This window comes from Centroberyx gerrardi, chromosome 17 (genome assembly GCF_048128805.1).
Source record: "Centroberyx gerrardi isolate f3 chromosome 17, fCenGer3.hap1.cur.20231027, whole genome shotgun sequence".
Classification (NCBI taxonomy): Eukaryota; Metazoa; Chordata; class Actinopteri; order Beryciformes; family Berycidae; genus Centroberyx; species Centroberyx gerrardi.
In genome coordinates, this window is record NC_136013.1 from 3,660,872 (window position 1) to 3,682,901 (window position 22,030).

General features: G+C 41.9%; 1 protein-coding gene across 6 annotated transcripts in view; it reads left to right on the forward strand.

Moving 5' to 3' along the window:
• The first annotated feature begins 406 nt into the window (after nucleotides 1-406).
• The window catches only part of larp1b (La ribonucleoprotein 1B), a 30,981-nt gene continuing 9,357 nt past the window's right edge, over nucleotides 407-22,030 (forward strand). Inside the window, exons 1-13 of one of the 6 annotated variants that reach the window (XM_078289492.1) lie at nucleotides 407-1,203; nucleotides 2,610-2,671; nucleotides 4,508-4,564; nucleotides 5,701-5,932; nucleotides 7,530-7,703; nucleotides 8,492-8,617; nucleotides 9,559-9,730; nucleotides 11,930-12,074; nucleotides 12,790-12,967; nucleotides 13,692-13,882; nucleotides 14,971-15,333; nucleotides 20,551-20,665; nucleotides 21,134-21,306. In XM_078289492.1, the coding sequence (XP_078145618.1) occupies nucleotides 819-1,203; nucleotides 2,610-2,671; nucleotides 4,508-4,564; nucleotides 5,701-5,932; nucleotides 7,530-7,703; nucleotides 8,492-8,617; nucleotides 9,559-9,730; nucleotides 11,930-12,074; nucleotides 12,790-12,967; nucleotides 13,692-13,882; nucleotides 14,971-15,333; nucleotides 20,551-20,665; nucleotides 21,134-21,306 (2,373 nt within the window). In that variant the 5' untranslated portion in view covers nucleotides 407-818. The remainder of the gene's footprint in view (nucleotides 1,204-2,609; nucleotides 2,672-4,507; nucleotides 4,565-5,700; nucleotides 5,933-7,529; nucleotides 7,704-8,491; nucleotides 8,618-9,558; nucleotides 9,731-11,929; nucleotides 12,075-12,789; nucleotides 12,968-13,691; nucleotides 13,883-14,970; nucleotides 15,334-20,550; nucleotides 20,666-21,133; nucleotides 21,307-22,030) is intronic. The other 5 variants (XM_078289493.1, XM_071924965.2, XM_078289494.1 and 2 more) reach the window with 5 other exon arrangements.

Genomic DNA, 22,030 nt, shown 5'->3' on the forward strand with positions numbered 1-22,030 from the left:
GGATAATTCATCATTAAAATACATTGTCACTGGTTGATAATTAAAACATAATCTATGACTGTTGATCCATCAACATGGTTGTTAATTCATCATTGGTTAATAATTCATCATTAAAACCATTTGATATTAGCTGATAATTCACAGTTGCAACATAAATCATCTTTGGTTGGTTGATTTATCATTAAAACATAATTAAAGTAGAGCATCATCCAACAGGTTTCTACTGATTTGAATGGAAGTCTATGCAGTAAGGGCCACGTCAGTTTCCAATAACGAGCACTTATCAATAATGATCAATACTATCGGTTGTGCAGTGGCGCGTGGTGGCCACCAGAGGCAGCAGAGTCACTGTTTACAGCTCGAGACCAGCAGGCTCCACGAGCTGTTACTTTCTCTGTCAAGTAGCTAGCGTGGAGTTGAAATCAGGGTTGAGAGGAGGTCGCTGTAGTTAGTTATTAAAAAGTTACCGAAAGTCGCTGCTGAACCAGATTTGTGTCTACGGTTTACATGGTGACTAACTCCATGCTTTGAGGTAACTACTTGTTGATATGATACAGCCGAGCAGGGAGGCGAAAAATAACATTTAGCTCGGCTCGCTGGTTGGCTCTAGCTTGCTGACTTCTGCATGGTAGCTAGCTAGCTAACGTTAGCTGCAGGAGCTACTTGGCTAGCTGGCTAGCGAGGTCCAGCCCAAAAGTTGTTTACCTCAAGTTGTGGTTGTTGTCACCCCTGTACTTTTCAGTATTTTTTCTGGGATTAGAGTAAATACCAAAATTCACACTGGATTTAACATTGTGTGTGGTTAGGAAACTAGCAGGATGTCCACCGAGGTTGAGTGTAAGGTTGACTCAGGTTTGACAGCGACCAGCTCCACTGGGGGAGAGGAGAACCAAAACAAGTCCGAAGAGGCTCCGGTGCAGAAACCAGACAGAGAACAAGGAGAACAGGGCCAGAAAAAGACGGAAAAACAACATCTAGATGGGCAGAACACCGAGGTAGCGAAGAGCCCGATGGACCTGCACAAGAAATGCAAAGAAAACGACAAAGAAAACGACCAAAATGCTCAAAGCAGCAACGTTGACTCGGCTGAAACGGTGAAGCGAAAAGTTGTTGAAGCGCCGCCGCCGAAAGTTAACCCGTGGACGAAGAGAACCACGGGCAGAGTGTCCAACAACACTATCAACTCCAGCTCCCAAGAGAAAGGTAAGGGCGTTTGAGTGAGTTACATATTGTTGCGACTAAACCACACAATATGGTTACAGCATGTTACAACAGTCTGCCCACTGACACTGCACCACTTTCCCGTATGTTACAGCATTTGAGCGTGGTGTTGCACGACTTTTGACAGCTTTACTATCCAGAAAGTCGCATTAATCTGGGTGCACAGTTTGTGAAGTTTGTCTTTGGGCTTAATTGCGTTGAATGAAGTGCATAAACGCAAATGTCAGCAGAGTCAAAGGTGTTGATGGTGGCATGTTGCCCCCATCCCCCTCTGCTCGGATTGCTCTGGAGCACCACGTGTTGATTGCTGACAACTGCTACTTCTTTAGCCTGTAGCTACCAGCAGCTAGCTTTCTCACTGCTTTCCCACATTGGAAACGCCAGAATCCGAGTACCAAGCTCATGTCTGGGTGAACACAGCACAAGGGAAGCAAAATCTGCAAAAATCAGCTTTGAGTTTACTGCTGGGTTCACTCACTGTGAGCTAGACAGCCAGCTAACTCCTGCTGCTCTAGAGACACGTTTTGTGTGTCCAATGGCCTCGCTGCCTGCAATTCCTCCCACCAGCCACTTCTTCACTGTCAGTAGTAAAGCACAAGTCTATGAACTAGGTGGCTGGACAGGTGTCAAAGTTAATGGTTTAAATTCATGAAACCAACCACAACTAACATCGCCTTGTAGCATTTAATGATAGACTACATATCCAATATTTTAGGTAATTATCCTATTTTAGCTAGGGCCACGTTTTAACTGGTTATTGATCTGGCAGATGGCACTGAAATAAGAAAATGGCTTTATTTAAATCCACATTTCAAATTCTGGCCTATTTGAACTGTCTTGTGTTTGTGTGTCGTAGAGCAGAGACAGAGCGAGAAGGCTATATTTGAAGTGTGTGGCTCTAGTTGAGTGCACAGGCATCATTTTACAGCGTTACTGTACAGCCACTGATGTGGGTGTATGTCTGTAGACGAGCGAGGCCTACACCCATTCATGCAGAAGCCTGGGCCCTGTGTCTCTTATCAAGCCGACCATCCTCTGTGGAGCGATAGGGACTGTCAAACCCCAGTGTGCCACTCCCAGGCTACAGGAGCAGCTGGCTGTAGAAACGCCGCCACATACCGCCACTGGCTGTACAAAAAACACCCTGAACTAGTTCAGTAGCTAAACCTAGGGTGCTGGTGGGGGAGGGAGAATATTTATGCATACTGTATTGACAGAAATTCCTAATGCTGTACAAAGACAACATAGCATTCAAGTGTGGATGACTTGACTTTTTAGTCCAGTAGTGAGCGAGCTTCTGGGCCAGGAACTTACTTATTGGAGTTATTAAATTCTGATTATTAGGATTAATAAGATGCTACGTTCATTTATTGACTCTGTATCCACAGATCAACAAAACCCTCTGAAAGTCGTCCGCGCCAGCAAGCCCAGGACGAGAAAATCCAGCAAGGTAATGAGCTTTTTTTTTTTTTTTAAATGCTTCCAAAGCTACTGGGGTCAAGCTTTTAGAAATGGCAGAAGCACGAGAATAACACCAGGCCCAGCTGTCAAAATATGCTTGATGGTGGCTTTAGTGTTATCAGTTTGTTTCGGTAATTAAGTTAGACATGGATTAGCCCTGTATCAACTTTGACATTAAATAAAATACATGTACATGTTGCCAGTTTGGTGTATTATTTAATATCTCTGCTAATTTGTGAAGTTGTTCTGTTTAATAGAGTCACAAACAAATCACATGTGATAAGGGATGGTTGTGTTGGAGCATTGCCTCTCTCTCATTTGCAAATTAACCAAAATATTTGGCTCCCTGAGGTGATCCTCAGAAGATCACATGTTCATATTTTGCCGGTGTAACTTTGCTCGGCTGCTGGCACTTGACGCAGGATGGGAACGTAACACCTGCCGCCAGCCAAATGTTGGTTTGGTTGAAGCTGTGGCTGGTAATTTTGTTTACTTTCCCAACCGCTTTTCCCACAGTGATTCCTTTAAGTTTCATCTTTATTACAAAAATGTCTGAATGTAGATATTGGCAGCTCTTAAATGGTATGCTCACACTATCTGTGAATGAACACAAGCAACTGAATTCAAATAATTCGGATGATTTTGAAGCAGGGAAGTGATGTTGTCATCTTAAGTGAGGACAGCAGGAAACAAATTTGCCAGTCACTGTGTCTGTTCTGTGGGTTTTTCATGCTAATGTATTGTATATAAGTATGTCTAAGGTTACACTTGCCATTTCAATACAGTTTTTCTCATCTGATCACATTAGGACAAACTTTACTTGACCCTCCCAAATTGAATTTTGCCTGCATTTAAATCTGACGACCCAGAATGCATCCTGGTGACACTTCATGATCAATTCAAGTCAAAATAAAATGTCAGAAGTGACAAGTTACACTAAGGCTGCACAATACTGACAATCATACTATGATTTTATTTGCCGCGTTTTGCAATTGCTGCAGCTTTTGTCTACATAATTTATTTTCAGTACCTGACAAAAATATTGAAAATAGATCGGTTGGGGCCAGGTAAGATGGTCATGCTTAAGATTTACTTAGTTGGAGAATAATGAAATATATTGTTAGTTTCAACCAAGCAGTCTGATTAGCCAGGGATGTTTTACAATCATGTTGTTAATTCTTGTAATTAATTTGCTCTTGTGGTAAACAGAGAGCTAGTTGGTAATCTTTCTTGTTTTCTCCTGTTCTACTACTGAGAAGAAACTGTTTCAGTCAGTATGCTGCGTTGCATAAAGGCCATAATGCCCTTAAGGATTTATCGCTATTCCATCACTGTTATAACCCAAATTACAGTAAAGAACTTGCCCCTCAGGTATTATTGCTATAGTAGAAGACCTAGTTTAGGAGGCTGTGTGATTAAAACGTAATGTGCTTTGGAAATGGCAGCAGTTTATATTGTAATTTTGAGTTTTCTTCCCTTTCTAAGTGTAACCGCAGCCCGAGTCTCCAACCTTGATCTCCTATCAGGCAGTCCAAATTTACAACATTTACACTGGCGGAAAGTGACTCGGCCGTAGCCGGGGCTGTTTATCATTGTTGTTTACACTGTCTCTGCAGACAGAACGCTGACCTCCTTTTTTTTTTACCTGCCGGTTTCTACCAGAAGGGCACTTAACCTGTCCCGGCAATGTGAAAATACAAGCGGTGAATGAATGAATGAGTCGAGGGAATAGGGATCGACTCCGCCTGGAAACCGCTGAGCCTGTTGAAATGTTGAGGGAAATGTTTTGGTTTCTAATGCTGCTGTTTCTTTCTGTCTTTTACAGTCAAGTGATTTCAGTGACATCACAAACTGGCCCACACCTGGTGAACTGGCCAAAGAGGTATGGTTGGGTGTGTGTGGGTGTGTGTGTGTGTGTGTGTGTGTGTGTGTGTGTGTGTGTAGGTGTCGGGGCAGGTGTGTAGGTTGGGATCACCCCTTTTAAAAGCAACAATCAACCAGCAAACGCATTGTACTTGTTGTGTGAGTGCCCCATTTACTGACCTGACTGGTTAGATTACAGAAGAGCTTTTATGATTTTGCTCACTAGATGGAGCACTTAACATCCTGCCACTACTTTAGGTCTGACACACCATAGAGAGAGTGGAAGGCCTCATCATGAAAAGTGATTTAGTACAAATCATTGAAAGAGCCTTTGTTAAATCTTATGTGGTATTATTATCACGTAATATTAACCATTTAACTTGTTTTGTCAAAGCGTTTTACTGAACAAATGGACTTAAAGACTATTAACTGTGTCCTTGTGTGAGTTTGTAACACCAAGGACCACAGTGGAAATAGATCTTTGGCTTTTTGTTTTGTGTTTGATCATTTTGAGATGCATGTGTGCGTTTAACATGTTTTAAAAAAATTGGCAAATGAACCCAAAGCTGGTCATTGACGAATTCAAATGAATTGGACAGTTAAGAACCGAGGGAAGTTCCGTTTTTCCAGAAGCTTATTGGTGTTTCCGTCCCAGTCGCCTTGAAAATCCATGAAAAGCTTGAATTTGAGAAAAAAATAAAGCCTCAGAAGTTTTGGAAATGAGTGGATGGCCTTGAAACTACTTGATTTTCTTATTAAATTACAGCACTAAAAAAAATGTGTTGATTGAGCAGCAGTTTCAAAATGAATAATTTCTTGACTTGATAAGATCATGAATAATAAATGTCTAATTCTGACCAATGCCATATCTTAAACCAAAACCTGTCAATTTGAGTCCTTCAATTTCACCAAACAAAACCTTGAAAAACATTAAAAATTTTATGTCCAAGTGAGTGTGGGAACTCTGAATCGGGGACAGTACCTAATTCGGCACTGGTTCTCAATACCCAAGTGGTTTACAGAGCAACAAAGGGCACAACAAATACAAGCACAAACAAATAACACAAAAAGTAATCGTTACAAAGCCAAATGATCCTTATTCATCCTGTCAAAGAATAAAGAAAAGGAGGTCAAAACTGTTCCCCTCTGTGCCAGCAACAGCAGAACGTACTCAACACCGACGGGAAGAAGCCGCCCTCCTCGCGCAGAGAGAAGGAGAGGAAGAGGGAGCGGGTGGAGAAGAAATCGGAGAGCAACCACGATGGCGGCGAGAGCAAAGAGAACCAGGAAGCTCAGCAGGACCCGCTGGCCGAGCTGCCCAAGGACGGGGAGGCCGAGGCGGGACCGGACTCCAAGAGCCCCGGCCTGAAGAAGAGGGGAGGTGAGAGTGAGTGACATTCTCTACTGAGTGAAGCATGTTCAACTGCATCCTTTACATAATGAAGATTGATTGATTGATTGATTGATTGATTGATTGATTGATTGATAAATAATGGCTGCAGCCCTCATTGTGTTTGATTAATGCAGATTCATATCTTTGATTGTTGCACAGAGGGAGCATGCCGATATCCGTATTGATCATGGGTTGAAATTAGGGCTGGGCGATATGGTTGAAATCAATATCATGATAATCATTTTTTTCAATATCAATATACATCACAATAAGGCTCACATATGCAAAATCATGTTAAATAAGCAAATTAATGTTCATCCCATTGAACCAAATGGTAATGTTAAGTGTGATGCCAAACAAAACTTGACATTTTCAAATAATATTCCTTAAAATGTTTCATAACTCATTTTTACCTTATTTTTAAAATAAAATTAGCTTGTTATCATAAGTTTAGACTGCAGAATTGTGCATCACGATATCCCAAAATTACCATATCATCACCATATGATTCCACTGAAAGACGATAAATAATAAATATATTGAATTATCGCCCAGCCCTGGTGGAATTTGCTGATTGGTGCATGTTCTGTGGCCCCTGCTGTGATTACCTTACATGTTGCAGCACTCCCCCAATTCACTCTCACCTATTTAGACATGGAAACAAGGTGACAGAGACATAAAAAGCACCACAGTGACTATAAGCTACTATAAGTGACATGCCACCATCTAAACCAGAGAAGAAGTGAAGAGTTTTGTTCCAAAATGAGTCGGCCACAGACACTTAGTCCACTACAGCAGGGTTCCCACAGGCCTTGAAAATCCTAAAATAAGGCATAAAAAGTTTATGAAAATGAATGGATGTGTGTTGATCATACCAGGAGTTTTAAAATCAGTAATTTCACCAGGATTTCTTCATTTTACAAGATCATGGTTAATAAATGAGGCCTCTATGATGTCAAAATATGCCAATTTTGAATCCTTAAATTTTGCCAAACAATACGGATGGGACGATCTGTCTCACGATACTATTCGATACGCGATACGGGGTTCACGATTCAATACAACCACGATACGATGTGATAAATAAAAGTTCAATGACATCAAAGTCTGACTGTGCAGAATTATGTTTATTTCTGTTTATTTCTATTTCTTTCTAGCGATGGCATTGGCTCGCTAGAATGTAAACAACAAGTGAAAATAATATAATTTGGATGGAGAGCTTGTGAAACTGTGATGGTCAAGCGTCTCATTAGTGATTACTACAGCAGAATAACATGGAGCTAATATCGCGATTCATTTTTCTGCCCCACGATACGCATTGTCACATTTTTGCATTTGCATATTCAATTTTTATCGTCCCATCCTGACCAACCAAAACCTTTAAAGTCATACAAAAGACAAAGCATTTGATGTTAGAGTGTGGGAACCCTGCTATAGTGAGAGAGTTATATTTACTTTTTATTTAGGTACCAACGGATCCTCTTTATTTTAGAGACTAAATTATGAACTTTAGGTAATGACTTCATTTGTTCCAAAATGGATTCAAAGCGTTTCGGAGTAGAACTCTTCAAGTGCTGTTTTCGGTCGCTAGGTAACAAACGTAAGTGGGTTTCTCTGCCGCTGGAGGAAGCGTCCCGGGACGGCGGCGCCGAGACGCCAGGCGGGGGCCGAACGCGCTCGGACGCAGACCCCAACCAAGAGTCACCTGACCCCACGTCGCCCAATCACACGCTCCATAATAGCAGGGCGCATGATAGCAGCAGGAGTAAGTTGCCAGTAGCTTCCTGTTTTTGTGTTCCCGCCTTCCATCTGTCCCGCCGCTCTGCTTCTTCATGCAGGCTTGTTCTTGGTGTTTGCTCTCCAACCCTGTGGTGTCTCCTAATGTTTGCTTTCCACATTTCCCTACTACCATCTATCTTTTCATCATGTGAAAGCTTTTTTTATGCTGTGGTTGATTTCTTTTTTCCATACTAAAATATTGCAATATAAAATAATGGGATTTGTATTAACTTGTCAAGATCAAACTTACAATTTCGATTAATCGATTAATCATTTAGTCTATAAAATGTAAAAAAATAAGAACAAATGGCCATCACAAGTTACCAGAACCCAAAGCGATTCTTAAAATTGCTTACTTAGTTTGACCAGCAGCCAAAACCCCCCAAATTATTCATTTTATAATGATATGAACCAGAGAAAAGCAAGGCAATCTTAGCATTTGAGAAGCTGTAACCAGCAAATGTTTAGTATTTTTACTGATAAAAGACTAAAACAATTAATAATAATTTTCTGCCAATCGACTAATCAATTAATCGACTAATCGTTTCAGCACTATTTAGTGCTATTCACCAAATTATTTTACCCGGGATAACTTCTAAAAATAGTTTGCTTGCTTCAAGTTTTCTCAGGTCTCATGCCTCTTTACATCTTTGGAACCAGAGCCAAGCCAAAGGTCTGTGTGCCCTCCGAAGGGCCGCGGACCTTTGGTTGGGAACCGCTGCGGTAGATAACTGTAAGAGTTTACCCGAAGCTTACGTGTGCTCTCGTCAACAGGTTGGAGAAGAGAGCCGCGGGATTATGGGGACGATTCTGCCAGCGTCCGGAGTGACGGGGGAAGTGTTCGTGGAGGACTGCGGGGCCGAGGGAAAGGGCGCGGCCGCGGGAGAGGTCGCGGACGAGGTAACAAAACAAAACACCTATTTAAGTTCTGTTTGAAATCAGGCCAGGAAACCGTTTTCTCACTCAGTGGCCACTGTAGCTGGTGGATTCCAAATTTAACAGTCACTGATTTCACCAGCCATACTGCTTCTGGGAATAGAAAAGAGACTGGATGGTTAACAATCAATCAGACAGTGTTAATCTCCCTTCCTGTTTGAGCTATTCACCTTGTTTGAACTACAGTCTGCTTTCTTTGAATGTCTTAATTTCTTAGATCTGGTATTAATTCCTTGCAGGATAATAATAATGTGTTTGGCAGGTCTTGTGAAGGCTGATTTATGGTTCCGTGTTGAAGTGTCGTGTTTGCGGTGGCGGCGTCGCTCGCACAGGCTGCTGCCATAGCTTACGTACACCTCTCCAAACATGTAACTGTGTGTAGGACGACCCCAAGAACTGTGATTGGCCCGCTTTGCATTTCCTCCTAGCTGTATCCGGTTGTTCTGGAGCAGATCAAAGAGAGAGTTTGCAGATATGTTAATTTGTGCGACACCTTATCTCCGAATTATAAAGATTACCAGATGTCACTGAATTCATGGCGAGAAAGATTTTTTTTTAGAGAGTGTAAACACGACTATTTCTGTTATTATTACTTCCGTGTTAACAAAGTAAGACACTGCCATCTAGTGTTTCGGTGGTCTACGCGCAGATTCACCAACGCAGAACTATAAATGCTCGCGCTGTGACGTAGAAATGGCGACACTTTGACACAGAACTATAAATCAGCATTGAGAAGGTGAGAAGAAAGCTTAAGTTTGTGTTTTTTCCCCAGACGAACTTACCAACCAGTATCTGTACGAGTAGACGAATGAATTTTGGATCTTGCAGCTGGTGTTCATTTCCCACTCTTCACAGGGTTCAGTATTTTTCTCATTTGTTTGCTCCTGTTTGTCCTCCTTGCTCAGGTCGCTACGATTATTCTCAGAGCTTCCGGGACTCCCAGTCCTCAGACGGCTCCGGTGGTCAGGCCCCCGCAGAGTTCGGCACCAACATGGTTTACTACTATGACGACGGCAGCAAGGTCCAGATGTACACAGTGGACGAAAAGCTTCTCAAGGAATACATCAAACGCCAAATGTGAGGGTTTTGCCATTATTTATTCTTTATTAACCCATTAGGCTGCAGTGCATTTCCACAAATATCTGACATGAAAAACAACATGGAGGGCTTTGATGAGAGCCGTTAACACCAGGCGCTCCTCTACAGTCCTTTAGGGCCAGTGAACAAAAAACAATCAACCCCAAAAGCACCCAAAACATCTCTTTTACAGCATATTCACACTCACTCTGTAATGAGAAGTATATATTTATTTTTCAGTTTATCCATGACCTGACAACTTTCTCTATTTATTTTGCACTACTGTACGCAGCAGGAAGTGCTAAAGCAACAGCCAAGGTGGCATCAAAACCTGCCAAATTACAAGAAATGCATGACAAACTAAATGATGAAACACTTTGTACTCAACACCACAGGTTCCCCCATAGAAGAGATGATCTAATTAGATTAGATTAGACAGTTTACTGCATGAATTTGCAAACTGACTTTCTTTAAACTACTATAACTCCTAAACGCTTTAAGATAAGAACTTCATAGTAATACCACCCATGTATTATGTGCTTCTTGTTTTTTTTCCTTCTTGTTTTCTGTTTTGTTTTTTTGGGGATTGTCCATTGGCACTATAGTGAAGCAATCGGCAAGGTTTTGGTCAGAATTGATCGGTATGCTGGAAAAAGAAGGGAGAAAGGGTCCAGGTAAAAAAAATGGGCGGAGTCATGCTTTAACCACCAACTGATCCAGTGGCCAACAGCGAACGTTAAGCAGGGTGTTGCTGAAAAAGAGCATGCATGCTCAGCAAATCTCCCCTTGATAAGTAAAGGTATAGAATAAAGCATTGCCAATGTATTGATCCATGCAGCTCTGGTTTTGCTGGTTCCAGGGATGGAGATTTTTGTGTGTGTGTTGTGCTCTGTAGCAGCAGATCAGAGTTGTTTTTCTGGCAGTCTGTCCTGCAGGGGGCAGCCTTTCTACTGTGTGTGTGAATGACAGCCTTGGCCTCATTGCAGAAGCAGACTCAGAATAGTGGTTGGTGAGGTGTATTACTAAAAATAGTCTCAGTGCCTTGGAGGGGGGAGAGAATGAATTATCTGCAGGCCTGAGCAAGGAAATGAAAAGGACTGAGAGTGTTTGGGGGGGGGGGATAGTGGGGAGAGAGAGAGAGGTAAAGAAAGGAAGAAGGGCTATGGGAGGGTCAGGAGGAGAGAGGAGGGGAAAGAGAGGCGATATGAGGAGGTGGGTAAGAGAGGGGGAGGGGAGAGAGAGAGGGGATTGGGATAGAGATGTAGGGGATTATGGAGAGGTTAGAAGGGATGGGTGGGGGGGGCATGAGGAGGGGAGGGAAAGGGAGAACATTCTTGTCTTCTCCTCTCTCGTTCTCCTTCAGGCGTTATTCATGCAGCCTCACCCAGCCGTCTTTAACCCTCCACATGAACCAAACCTGCGTCCCCACTGCCTCTGGGGCTGAGGCAGGGTTGGTCTTACGTGTGTGTGTGTGTGTGTGGTGTGTGTGTGTGTGTGTGTGTGCAATGGAGAGAGTGCTTTGTTTTTTTTTGTGTAGAGATTTGGGGCATTTTTTGATCTCTCAGGTGTAATAGTTAGAGATTCTTCACTTAATAAGGGTTACAGAAGCACCTCATGTTATAATCTGAGACATGTTCATATAAATAAAATGTCTGTTCTGCTACTCTCTATCACCGATTTCTATAACACAACCTACACAACCTATAACCTACATCCAGTTGATGAAAGCTCTTCCATTGTTTGTTATAAACAGCCGGTGTCTGGTAGCTCTTTCCTGGTTTCCTGGTTCACAGGAACTGATCACACAACTGAGAAGGAACTAGAGGTCCAATTATCAAAATTATATCGATTAATTTTCTGTCAATCGATTAATCAACTAATCGTTTCAGCACTATCTGTAGCTGACTCTGACCTCCCTGTATAAGGATCAATAGAGTTCCATGTTTTATTTCATTATACAGATTTGGCTCCTTTTTTTTGCGCTTACTGTATATACCAAAATTTGGCTTTCCTCTCACCTTTTATCTAACATTATTGTATGCTGTTTTATGCTTTCTTGATGCTGCCATGTTGGCCGGGTCTCCCTTGGAAAAGAGATTCATTCTCAGTGGGACTACTTGTTTAAATAAATTAAAAACCTAGGTTTTTGATTGACGTTAAATGACTCCACCCCTATAATTTTTCCTCCTTTAACCCCAGTGAGTACTACTTCAGCCTCCACAACCTGGAGCGAGACTTCTTCCTGCGGAGGAAGATGGACGCCCAGGGCTTCCTGCCCATCTCCCTCATCGCCAGCTTCCACAGAGTGCAGGCCCTCACCACCGACATCAGCCTCATCATGGAGGTAAACTCATCAATAAGAGACTCTCCTTGTACCATGCTCCACTATACAAGTGTGTGCGTTGTAATCTTTTCGGGGTTTTTTTTCTTTCTTAATGCTGTGTGTTGGTTTAACAAAGCAGCATTGAAGACCAGTGAGAAACGACTGAATGATATTCTAATATCAGGCTTCCTAAACAGTTACAGAAAAGTCTGGAAAATAAATTTGGAAATTTCCAAGTCTTCGAGTTTAGGATTTACAGAAAAATATCTATTGATATATTTTTTTAATACAAGTCAATACCAATTTATTCATGCACTCAAGCAGCAGGATTTAACAATATAGATAAATAAAAAAAAGCTATTTGAAGTTTGTTTAAATTATTATAGTTCTCTGTTGTAGTCAAGAAAATGAGATGATAAAATAAAAAAAATGTGTTTCATCCATATTTTGTAATGTAGCCTAAACCACAGCAGTTGTGTAAATTAGTAGTTCTGTAAACTTACTCTGCAACAGTGTTAATATTTGTGTTCATTCTGTTTGACTGTCATCACACTAATCTGTCACCGAATGGGAAATTGATCAACCATCTATTTTTTTTTAAACTGTGTTTTTTAGGAATTTGAAAGCAGATACAGTACTTGCAGAGATAAAGTCACAAAATTCAGTGTTTTGTACTGTGGCAATGGGGAAATGCGTTGGAGCTTTGTGTCAGCCTTGTGTTGTAAATCCTCCTCAGGCTCTGAAGAAGAGCACAGAGGTGGAGCTGGTGGAGGAGAAAGTTCGCTGTAAAGTCGACCCGGAGCGCTGGCCCATCCCCGCCCCCCCCACCGTGGGATCCCCCCGGACCGACTTCTCCCAGCTCATCCACTGTCCGGAGTTCATCCCCGGACAAGCCTTCACCTCCATGAACGCCGGTTAGTCATCAAGAGAATTCATTGTTTTAAAGTGAAGAAGATGTTTACTATCCTCCAATCAGCCATGAGGAAATATCTTATTTCCGTTTAGTAATATGCCAACGGTTCTAACAACAGGTTATGAACTACGTGAGAAAAATCGTGTGACTGAGGTTAAGATATGATGAACTTTATTGATCCCTGAGGGGAAATTGGCTCATTAAAGCAGCAAAGAACAGAGGTGTAGGTTGAAGAGTAAGAAAAGTAATGAAAGATGTAAATCAAAATAAAATAAAAGGTGCAGCACAGTGTTTTGTGCTCTGTAATTTTATGCAGCTGTGGTGCTTGGGGGGGATAATTATAGTTTTGTCCCATATCTGTTCCTGTTTAGGTCTAAGTTGTGTTTAAAGTTGAAGTTGTAGTGCTAAAAATGTTTTGTAATCGCAGTAAAATAAGTACTTCTAAAACATTTGGACTACACTTACTTTAGTTTTAGATGATAGTTAGCCTAAATTACAATGCTAATTTTAATTTCACATTTTCTCTAAATGAATACAGAGCAAACACTGGTGGAGCGTCTCTATAATGCTGATGCAATGTTAATAATAATATTTTGCTATTGTCATTTGTGGGCTGAACAGAAGTACCAGTGCCCCATTTTGGGACCTGCGCCGTAGTTTATACACCGTTCTGTGTAGTCGCCTATATAGATCAGTTTCTAACCGTTCCCTGTCTGATGTGGCAGGACTTCCGGTTTCATCGCCCGTAAAGGAAACTCCGCCTGAGTCTGCCGAGGACTCAGCCGAGTCCGGCTCCTCCACCCAGGAGTCCGACCCATCGACAGACGCCTCCAAAGACCCCCCCGCCCCCCAGCCCGACCCCGACGCCTGGATCCAGGTGGAGAAACGCCATCGCCAGCCCTCCGGCAAGGCCAAGGTACTGGATAGTGGGCAGGGACACGAATTTGGCTACGGTGGCTAGTGGTGTCCAAAATTCACCAGGTGCTTCGACTGTTTAGCAGCTACAAACCTAAATGGTCGGTGGTTTTTCCCATTGTGAGTGATAGTAGTGTGGTGCAAAATAGTCACACCTCGGTCAAATGGTATTTGCAAATAATTCTTTGTGTTTGTTTTCATGTTCTGTGAACCATTTGGGTACAGCGAGTGCCAAAATGTTTAGAGAGTAGAGCTGCACATGGCTAAAATGATAATGCTGATTATTTTGGTAGTGATTACAACTAGCTATGATGATTATTGGATTTTTGATTTGAGGAACAAAATAATTGATTGCACTTTTTGCATCTCAACATCAACATTTAACCTGTTTTCACCTACAGCGGGCGTCCTAACTGAAGTTAAACATTCACTATTTGACACAGCTGGTTATAAGAAAATCATCTTTCATATCTCATATTTTCATACTTTCATATTTTCATGTCTCCATTCTGTTGCTGTTTTTCCATCCTCATTTCATCTCTCTGTCTGTCCATCTTCCTCTGTTTTCGTTGTTCCCTCCCCATGTCTTTTCTCCTGTTGTTCCCTCCGCCTCTCGGCCGGCAGCACGTCAGTGATGATGTGTGTGTTGTCGGCTCCTCTCCTCCCCCAGCGCCCCAGTCTGACTGCCCCCCCCCTGCAGTTGAGTACTTTCTTCTCTCACTCGCCCACCACAGCCTCTTCCTCCCCTTCCTCTTCCCTATGCTTCTCGCTTATTTCATGCTTATATTTCATGCTTATATTTCATGCGTACTTCCATTCTTCATACTTTCTTACCTGATTTCCATGTTTACCTTCATTTAAGATTACACACACAAAAAAGAATATACAAAAGAATACACACGCACAAGTTTTTGGGAGATTCGAACATTGACACCAAAATCACTACTGTTGCAGCTTTTCAAGATGTTCAGACACTTGCTAAAAAATCTCTCCTCCTTATAATTAAAAACGTATTATTTCATCAACCAATCTCATATTCTTCTTGCTTATTACTGTGTTAACGGCCGTACGTTCGCCTCTGTCACCCAGGAGCGCAGCGAGTTGGCGCCGCTCAGCCTCCAGGCGCCGCCGCCGCAGGCCGAGCCCGACCAGGAGGAGCTGGACTTCCTGTTCGATGAGGAAATGGAGCAGATGGCGCCCAGGAAGAACAGGTTCACCGACTGGTCCGACGACGACGACTCGGACTACGAGCTGGACGACCACGACGTCAACAAGATCCTTATCGTCACGCAGACCCCTCCCCACCTCCGCAAGCACCCCGGTGGCGACAGGACGGGCAACCACGAGTCCCGCGCCAGGATCACCGCCGACCTGGCCAAAGCCATCAACGACGGGCTGTATTACTACGAGCAGGACCTGTGGACGGGCGAGGAGCAGGCCGAGTGCAGCAAGGTAAGGCAGAGGGTCGAGAAATGTGTCGTGGTCTGGGTTTCAAAAAAAAACCAACTCAATTTGTGCATTGAAATTTTGTTTTAAGGCGTCAGAACGTAGTGAAAAGCTTAAAATTTTGGATTGGAACAATGGGATCTTATGGTATTTTTACTACGAAAACCAATTGAATGTGGCCTGATTCTATTTAGAATAGCAAACGTATACAAATGTTACACAGAAAATAATTTACTCTAGTAAAATGAGTTTCCAACAGAAACGGTATCAAAAGGTATTATTCTAGAATCACTATCAGAAGCGTAATTGTAAGTGAAACATACCCACCTACAATTGCATATTATTTAGATTTTTTTTTTTACTTTTTTCCATTTAGAGACCCATTACTTGATGAATGCTTGAACACACATAACTTACTAAACAGACCTGGGTCAAATAGTATTTGTGCACTTTTTATGGGTGGTTTTAGCCTATTTGCCAGATGGGTGGGACAATTTCAGTTGACAATTAACTGGAATTGCACCAATGTGGTAAACCTGACCCATCTGGTACTGGTACAATTTTGTTGAAAGCGCTGTTTGACCCAAGTAGTAGAGGAGAGCACCAAAGGTAGCGAAGGGTAAACTACAGGTAATTTGTACGCAGCCATGTGTTTCCTGTCAGGTCTGAACACGCCAGCTCCTCCATTACGCTGCCGTTCACATTCACACAAGATCCTCATGAGTCACGTTCACTGCAGAGGGACTTATGGGCCGTTTTCCCCCATCAGACACTTCAGTCTCATCTCTAAAGTTACTGCAGTCTTCTTAATTAGACCTTTAGGGGCTTTTGACTAATAATAGTTTGTACTGTCACACTGACTTGTGTCCCAAGGCTTCATCAAACCAAGTTGGGCGTTAGATCTTGACAAGACATTTTTGTTAACACTTTTGGCATTTAGCCGCAACTCTTGTCCAGAGATACATTTCGTGCAACACTAGAAAACCCTTACATTCCTAGATTATCGACATTAAAAGCACCCAAGGAGTGCAACAGTCTTAGTCAAAGCACCCAGATATTAGATCAATTAGTCAGATCAATTCCTTTGAATGCTTGTCTATGATCTCTGTAGGCAAACAGGAGGGGAAAAAATATGTTTTCTCTCTGGCTCTTGTTCCCTATGGTCCTGTGCTATTTTGGCCGTTTGTTGTTACTTATAGTTTGTAGTAGCAGTGTGTGAACAGAGGGGCTAATGTTAGCGTCCAGCTGTCCTACAGTCAGTAAGCCAGACTACACTGCAGGCTTGTGGGCCTTGGCTGCGTTGCATTCCAAAAAATGTGTTCACTTCCACAATCCCTCTCTTTCCTTGAATCAGCCGCTTTCTTACCACCTGTGTTTTGTTATTATTATTTTTTTTATATTTATTTTACCAGGGAAGGTTTCAGCTCTGGCCTGCTTCACTATCATTGAAATAAGACATTAACACAAACACAGTCTTCCACTGGCTGCTCACTTAACTATCAGATCTGTTAAGAGGAGTGAATGAGGAGACAAGCTAGTGGACAAATTTCACAGACTAAAAATTTAGGTGAAACCCCGGTGTTTCTGCTGTTTAGGCGTCAGAAGCCGAGCCAAGCCCCCCGCTGCAGCTCAGACCCAGGACATCTGACATGAACACGTAGTGACAGAGCTGTTAGACCACATAGATACTGCCAAAAATAGGCCACTATTTAGCGCCCAGTATACGAGCCTCCTCCGAACTACATGTGTGTGGCACAGCTGCCGCCAGAGTTGACCCTCTTTTTGGATGGCTGCCTCCTCTGTAGACACTTTGTGCTGGAACATTATAGGAACACAGAACAGATAAATCAGGTTCCCACAGGTCTTTAAAATCCTTTTAGGGTTTGTGAATTTGATGGAAATTAGATAAGGCCTTGAAGGTTTTTGAAAATGAATGGATGGCATTGAAAGCGCTTGATTTTTTTTATTAAAATTGAGTAAAATATAGACTCAGCTCTCTGTGCCTCTCTCCATCCTGGGGTCGACACTTCACATCCTGAGGAAAACCCTATTATGGATATTTTTTCAAATGATGAATGATATCTTGACTCGGCAAGAAAATGAGTAAAAAATGAGGCTTCTATGATGTCTATTTTCGACCACAAAACATGCCAATTTTGAGTCCTTGAATTTATTTCAACAAACAAGACGTACGAAAGTAATTAGAGAAGTCTTTGAATTTGAAGGATAAGGCCGGTGTTTTTTAATGCATTGCTTACTGTCAACAAATCCTATGAAAATAACAAAATCAGCAATGATTTTGTTACAGCCGGCTGTAAACACTTTGCGATCTCAGGAAAGTAGTTCCAAAATAGTCCCCGGCGTAATGAAGAATTTGTTCCCATTTGAATTTGATTTGGTAATAACTACAACAGCCTGACTTTTCATGGTAACAGTTAGCGATTTTTAAATTTTTTTATTTCAAGGTTTTTAGCTTACAATTGGAGCCAATGACTTCCAGGTTGACGGCTAAAAACGGTACGTGGGAAGTCGGAAAGTAACGGGAGTAGAGCAAACGCATTGTTGATTTTGTTATTTTCATAGGATTTGTTGACTGTAAGCAATGCATTAAACAACACCAGCCTTATCCTTTAAAGTCCAAGTGAGTGTGGGAACCCTGATAAATAGGTAGTCATGTTTTAGGACATAGCTACAGACATTTCTTCCTTGAACGTTTTACTGTAGAACCAAATCAGCATAATTTATAACACAAAACTGACTCAAACTTGTCTCTCAACCAGCCACCAATCCGTGACTTGTAATGTCTGACATTTGAAAAGAGAGCAAAAAACCTAAATCCTAAATATTTCTTTTTGGGGGACGGAGCGACAGGAGCAGCATTAGTTCAGCAAGTATGCGGTGAAATTTGAAAAGTGGGACTACAAGTTTAATCCACCAACAGGCTCACACAAGTTATCTGTACACATGGAGTGTATCACACATCAGGAACAACTCGTACTTTTTCTAAGACCAGCTGAAAGCTACGATCCCCTATTGAATTCGCCTATTAAATCCACCTCAGTTATGGAGGGGAGGAGACGGCTTGTAGAAGAGTTTTTCTTGTTTTGATGCCTAGAATTAAATTACGAGGAATAGTATTACTGATATAGTGATACTGAATCTTTCTATTTTTTACACCCCAACCCAAAGCTTTTTCCCCATGTGGCTTATGCTATGAGACACTATAAACAGATTAGTGTTGGCTCATTCTGCAGAGGAGTAATCGGGGGGGGGGGGGGGGGGGGGGGAGGTCTTGGTGCTGTGGCTTTTACCCTCGCTCTTCTTACTGCATGTAGAAGAGTCTCTTCCTCTTCTTTACTGCCTGTTTTCTGCTGCTTGGGGTTCAGAGACTGCAGGAGGAAAATGGGAGCGAGAGAAACAGCCATGTGTTGACCTTTGATAGACAGCAGTGAGTTAGTTCAGCAGCAGGTCGGGGATCTGGGACTCTCACGCCCTGCCACCTCATCCTGACGGCCGCTCGGCGGTCAAAAGCTCAGGACAATAAAAAAACAAACAGTCTAAGTCAAAGATCAAGACATGAATGTTCTCATTCAGCGTTAATGTCAGCTTCATTTATTGCACATATAAACGCGGTAATCAACATTCTGTACTTATCAATATCACGATACTCATTAGGATTTTTTTCTATATTGATATACATCACGATATGGCTCACTCATAATCAAATTCATGTTCATCCCATTGAACCGAATGGTAATATTGGGTGTGATTGTCGAGCAAAACAGAAATTTTCAAATAGTATTCCTTTAAAATGTTTCACACCTCCATTATGTCAGTTTTTAAATATAATTAGCTTGTTATCATCAGTTTAGAGAGCAGAATTGTGCGTCACGATATCCCAAAATCGCCATATCTTGACGATATGACTCCACTGAAAGACGATAAACGATGATATTGAATAATCGCCGAGCCCTATTTGATCCCACTAGTAGTCACTTTTAATAAAATTGTTTGCACACAGAAGATACTTTATATGAAAGAAACTAAAGAAAGTGGAAGAAATGAATGAAAGCCATCAAATTGGTCTTCAGTTTTAGCTCGGTCAGCTCCCGCTCTGCTCAAAGGTCGTCAGTCGCGTCTGCAGGTGGGAAATGTCGCGCCTGAATACATACACCGAGGTCACCTGCAGTTTTTTTGTTTTTTTGATTCTCTCCTTCTGACGCTGACGTGTAAAGTTCAAAGTACGCCCGCCTGGATTCGTCCCGTACATCGTCACATCTGCTGTTTGTCACACATGCCTGCTTCATGGCTTCAGGCTCTGGCATGCTGGAGCTTTTTCCATCCATGTACAACTGTGTTTTATCAGTGTAAACAGGCTCTAACTAGGGCTGATATTACAGTGCTGCGAAAAACGTTTGTACACCCCCTTGAGTGTTTTTTTTTTTGCACAATTTGTTGGGCTACAGAATGATTTAAAATGAAATTATTTGACATTTTTTTGTCTGAGACGTATTCAATGCTTTCTATTGCACATAATGAAGTTAGAAAATTAAAATACATGAAAAATAGGCTGTGCAAAAGTAAGTGCACCCCTTGAGCTAAATTCTGTCACTGACAAATATTTGCTCAGATCTCATATTCAGGTTGTAGCTATAGGTTTTGAACATTATTCGCGTTTCAAAATTGTAGTTATTCTGCCTTTTTTTAGCCAACAAAAGCTGAGTCTCAATGCATTTCAGGGTGTGGGATGGATTCAATCTCAAAACATAAAAATATAGTGTAGAATATGAGGTTCGCTTATGGGTGGCACTGGGGTCCAGGTCTTCTTCATGTCTTCAACCTGAAGGTTTTTTGGCCATGTGTCTTATGCTAATGAGGTTGCAGTGAACACTATAATAGTGTAATTAAGGAAAAAAATGTTTCTAGATTGCTGTTTCTGTTTACATGGCACTTCTGTATCACACATTATCACCGCAATATTTTGTTACATCTGCTGTCTTGGTGCTGTTGTTTTCACCCTCGCTCTTCTTACAGTTGGTTGCTTGAATTTAAACCTATTACACTGTTGCACTCATTTACATTTGAGCAATTTAGCGGTAGTTGTTGTTCAATGTTACTTTTTTTTTTTCAATCAATAACCAAAGTCTTTGTCTGCACCTTGCTGCTGTTCTCCTGACTCACTTTGACTTCACATGTACTGTATGTATGTTCTGCGTTTTCCAGCAGGAGGTGGAGAACTTTAAGAAGCTGAATGTGATCAGTAAAGATGAGTTCGACACCCTCGCCCCCAAAGTGCCTGTTGACCCAAACCAGGAAGTCCCGCCTCCTCCCATGCCAGGTTGGTTCATGTCACTTTCACACAAGCTGACCAGCCTCTCTGGACCTAATGCATTATGCATTTTTAACCATACTTTTATATTTACGTTTTTAGACTTTTTTTTACACTTTTTAAACATTACTCCTCCTGTTCTTGTGTCCCTTCATGACTTTGGTTATCTTGTTTCTATTATTGGCTTTCTTTTTCATTTTAACCATGTTTGTGAAACACTTGAGTTACGTTGATGTATGAAATGTGCTACAAATTTAATTTGAATTGATTCAACTTAGACCTGGGAAAACTTAAGTGCCTGAAACTCGGTAATTTGTCCTGCAGTAGAGATATACTGTCAGATTTCAAAATGTAGAAAGGCATTAAGGGCTCAGCAGGCGGATCATATAATCATAATGTTGTGGTTCAGTAGAAAACGATTTAGTGTTGTATATACAGCCTCATGTTTTTTGTTTTTTTACCCGTGTCTGTTCTCAGTGGACAGTGAAGTGTCAGAAATGGCCCACTCTCTGCCCAAAACGGTCCCAGAATCCCCCAGTGCTCACGAGCCCAGGACCCCCAGGACCCCGCGCACCCCCGGGCGCCAGGACCCCAACAAGACGCCCCGCTTCTACCCCGTCATGAAGGAGGGCGGCACCATCGATGGGAAGGTGAGCACCCTCTCTACTCTACTCTCGCTATATACTGTGTATATATAGGGCAGAGGAAGTGAGTGACACCCTTTCATACCTGACTAGTAACCAGGGAAATAAGTGGGTCACCTGGGGAAGTCGACCCCCCAAAACGACCATGGTGGACTTGAATGAATATTAAGCCTGGTGTTGCTGAAAAAGCACATGGAGCCCAGTCAACCTTGACTGTATAAAAAAGTTTTTCTTTTTTTCCAATTTGGCCTAAAAGGATAAAGCCCGGACTTTTGAATAACTCAAAATTAAGATGAAAAAATAAAGTATAACAGTCCTGCTCCAGGCCTGAGAGTTGTGTGTGTGTGTGTGTGTGTGTGTGTGTGTGTATATATGAAATGCCTTTATTTAGAGCGCATCGAGAAATTAAAAACAACCAGCATGTTCTCATTACTTCCTTGAACTTTCTCCAGCCATTGAGCAACTGTGGAGATCATTTGAAATCAGATATGCAGAATATGCAGCATGCAGCAATTCTCTTGGATCATTCAAATTAAGATACTGACAGAGTTGACAAGGTTTTTAGTGTTAGACTACAGTTGATCCATGTCTGTGAAATCGGCCCAGGATGCCTGAAGCACATGGGCTTTCACGCAGGAAAATCACTGTATCGTCCGCTAAGCAACCGATCAAGTAAACAGTGATTTCTAGTTTAAAGCTTAAAACTAAATGCTTCTGACTTTCTCCAATA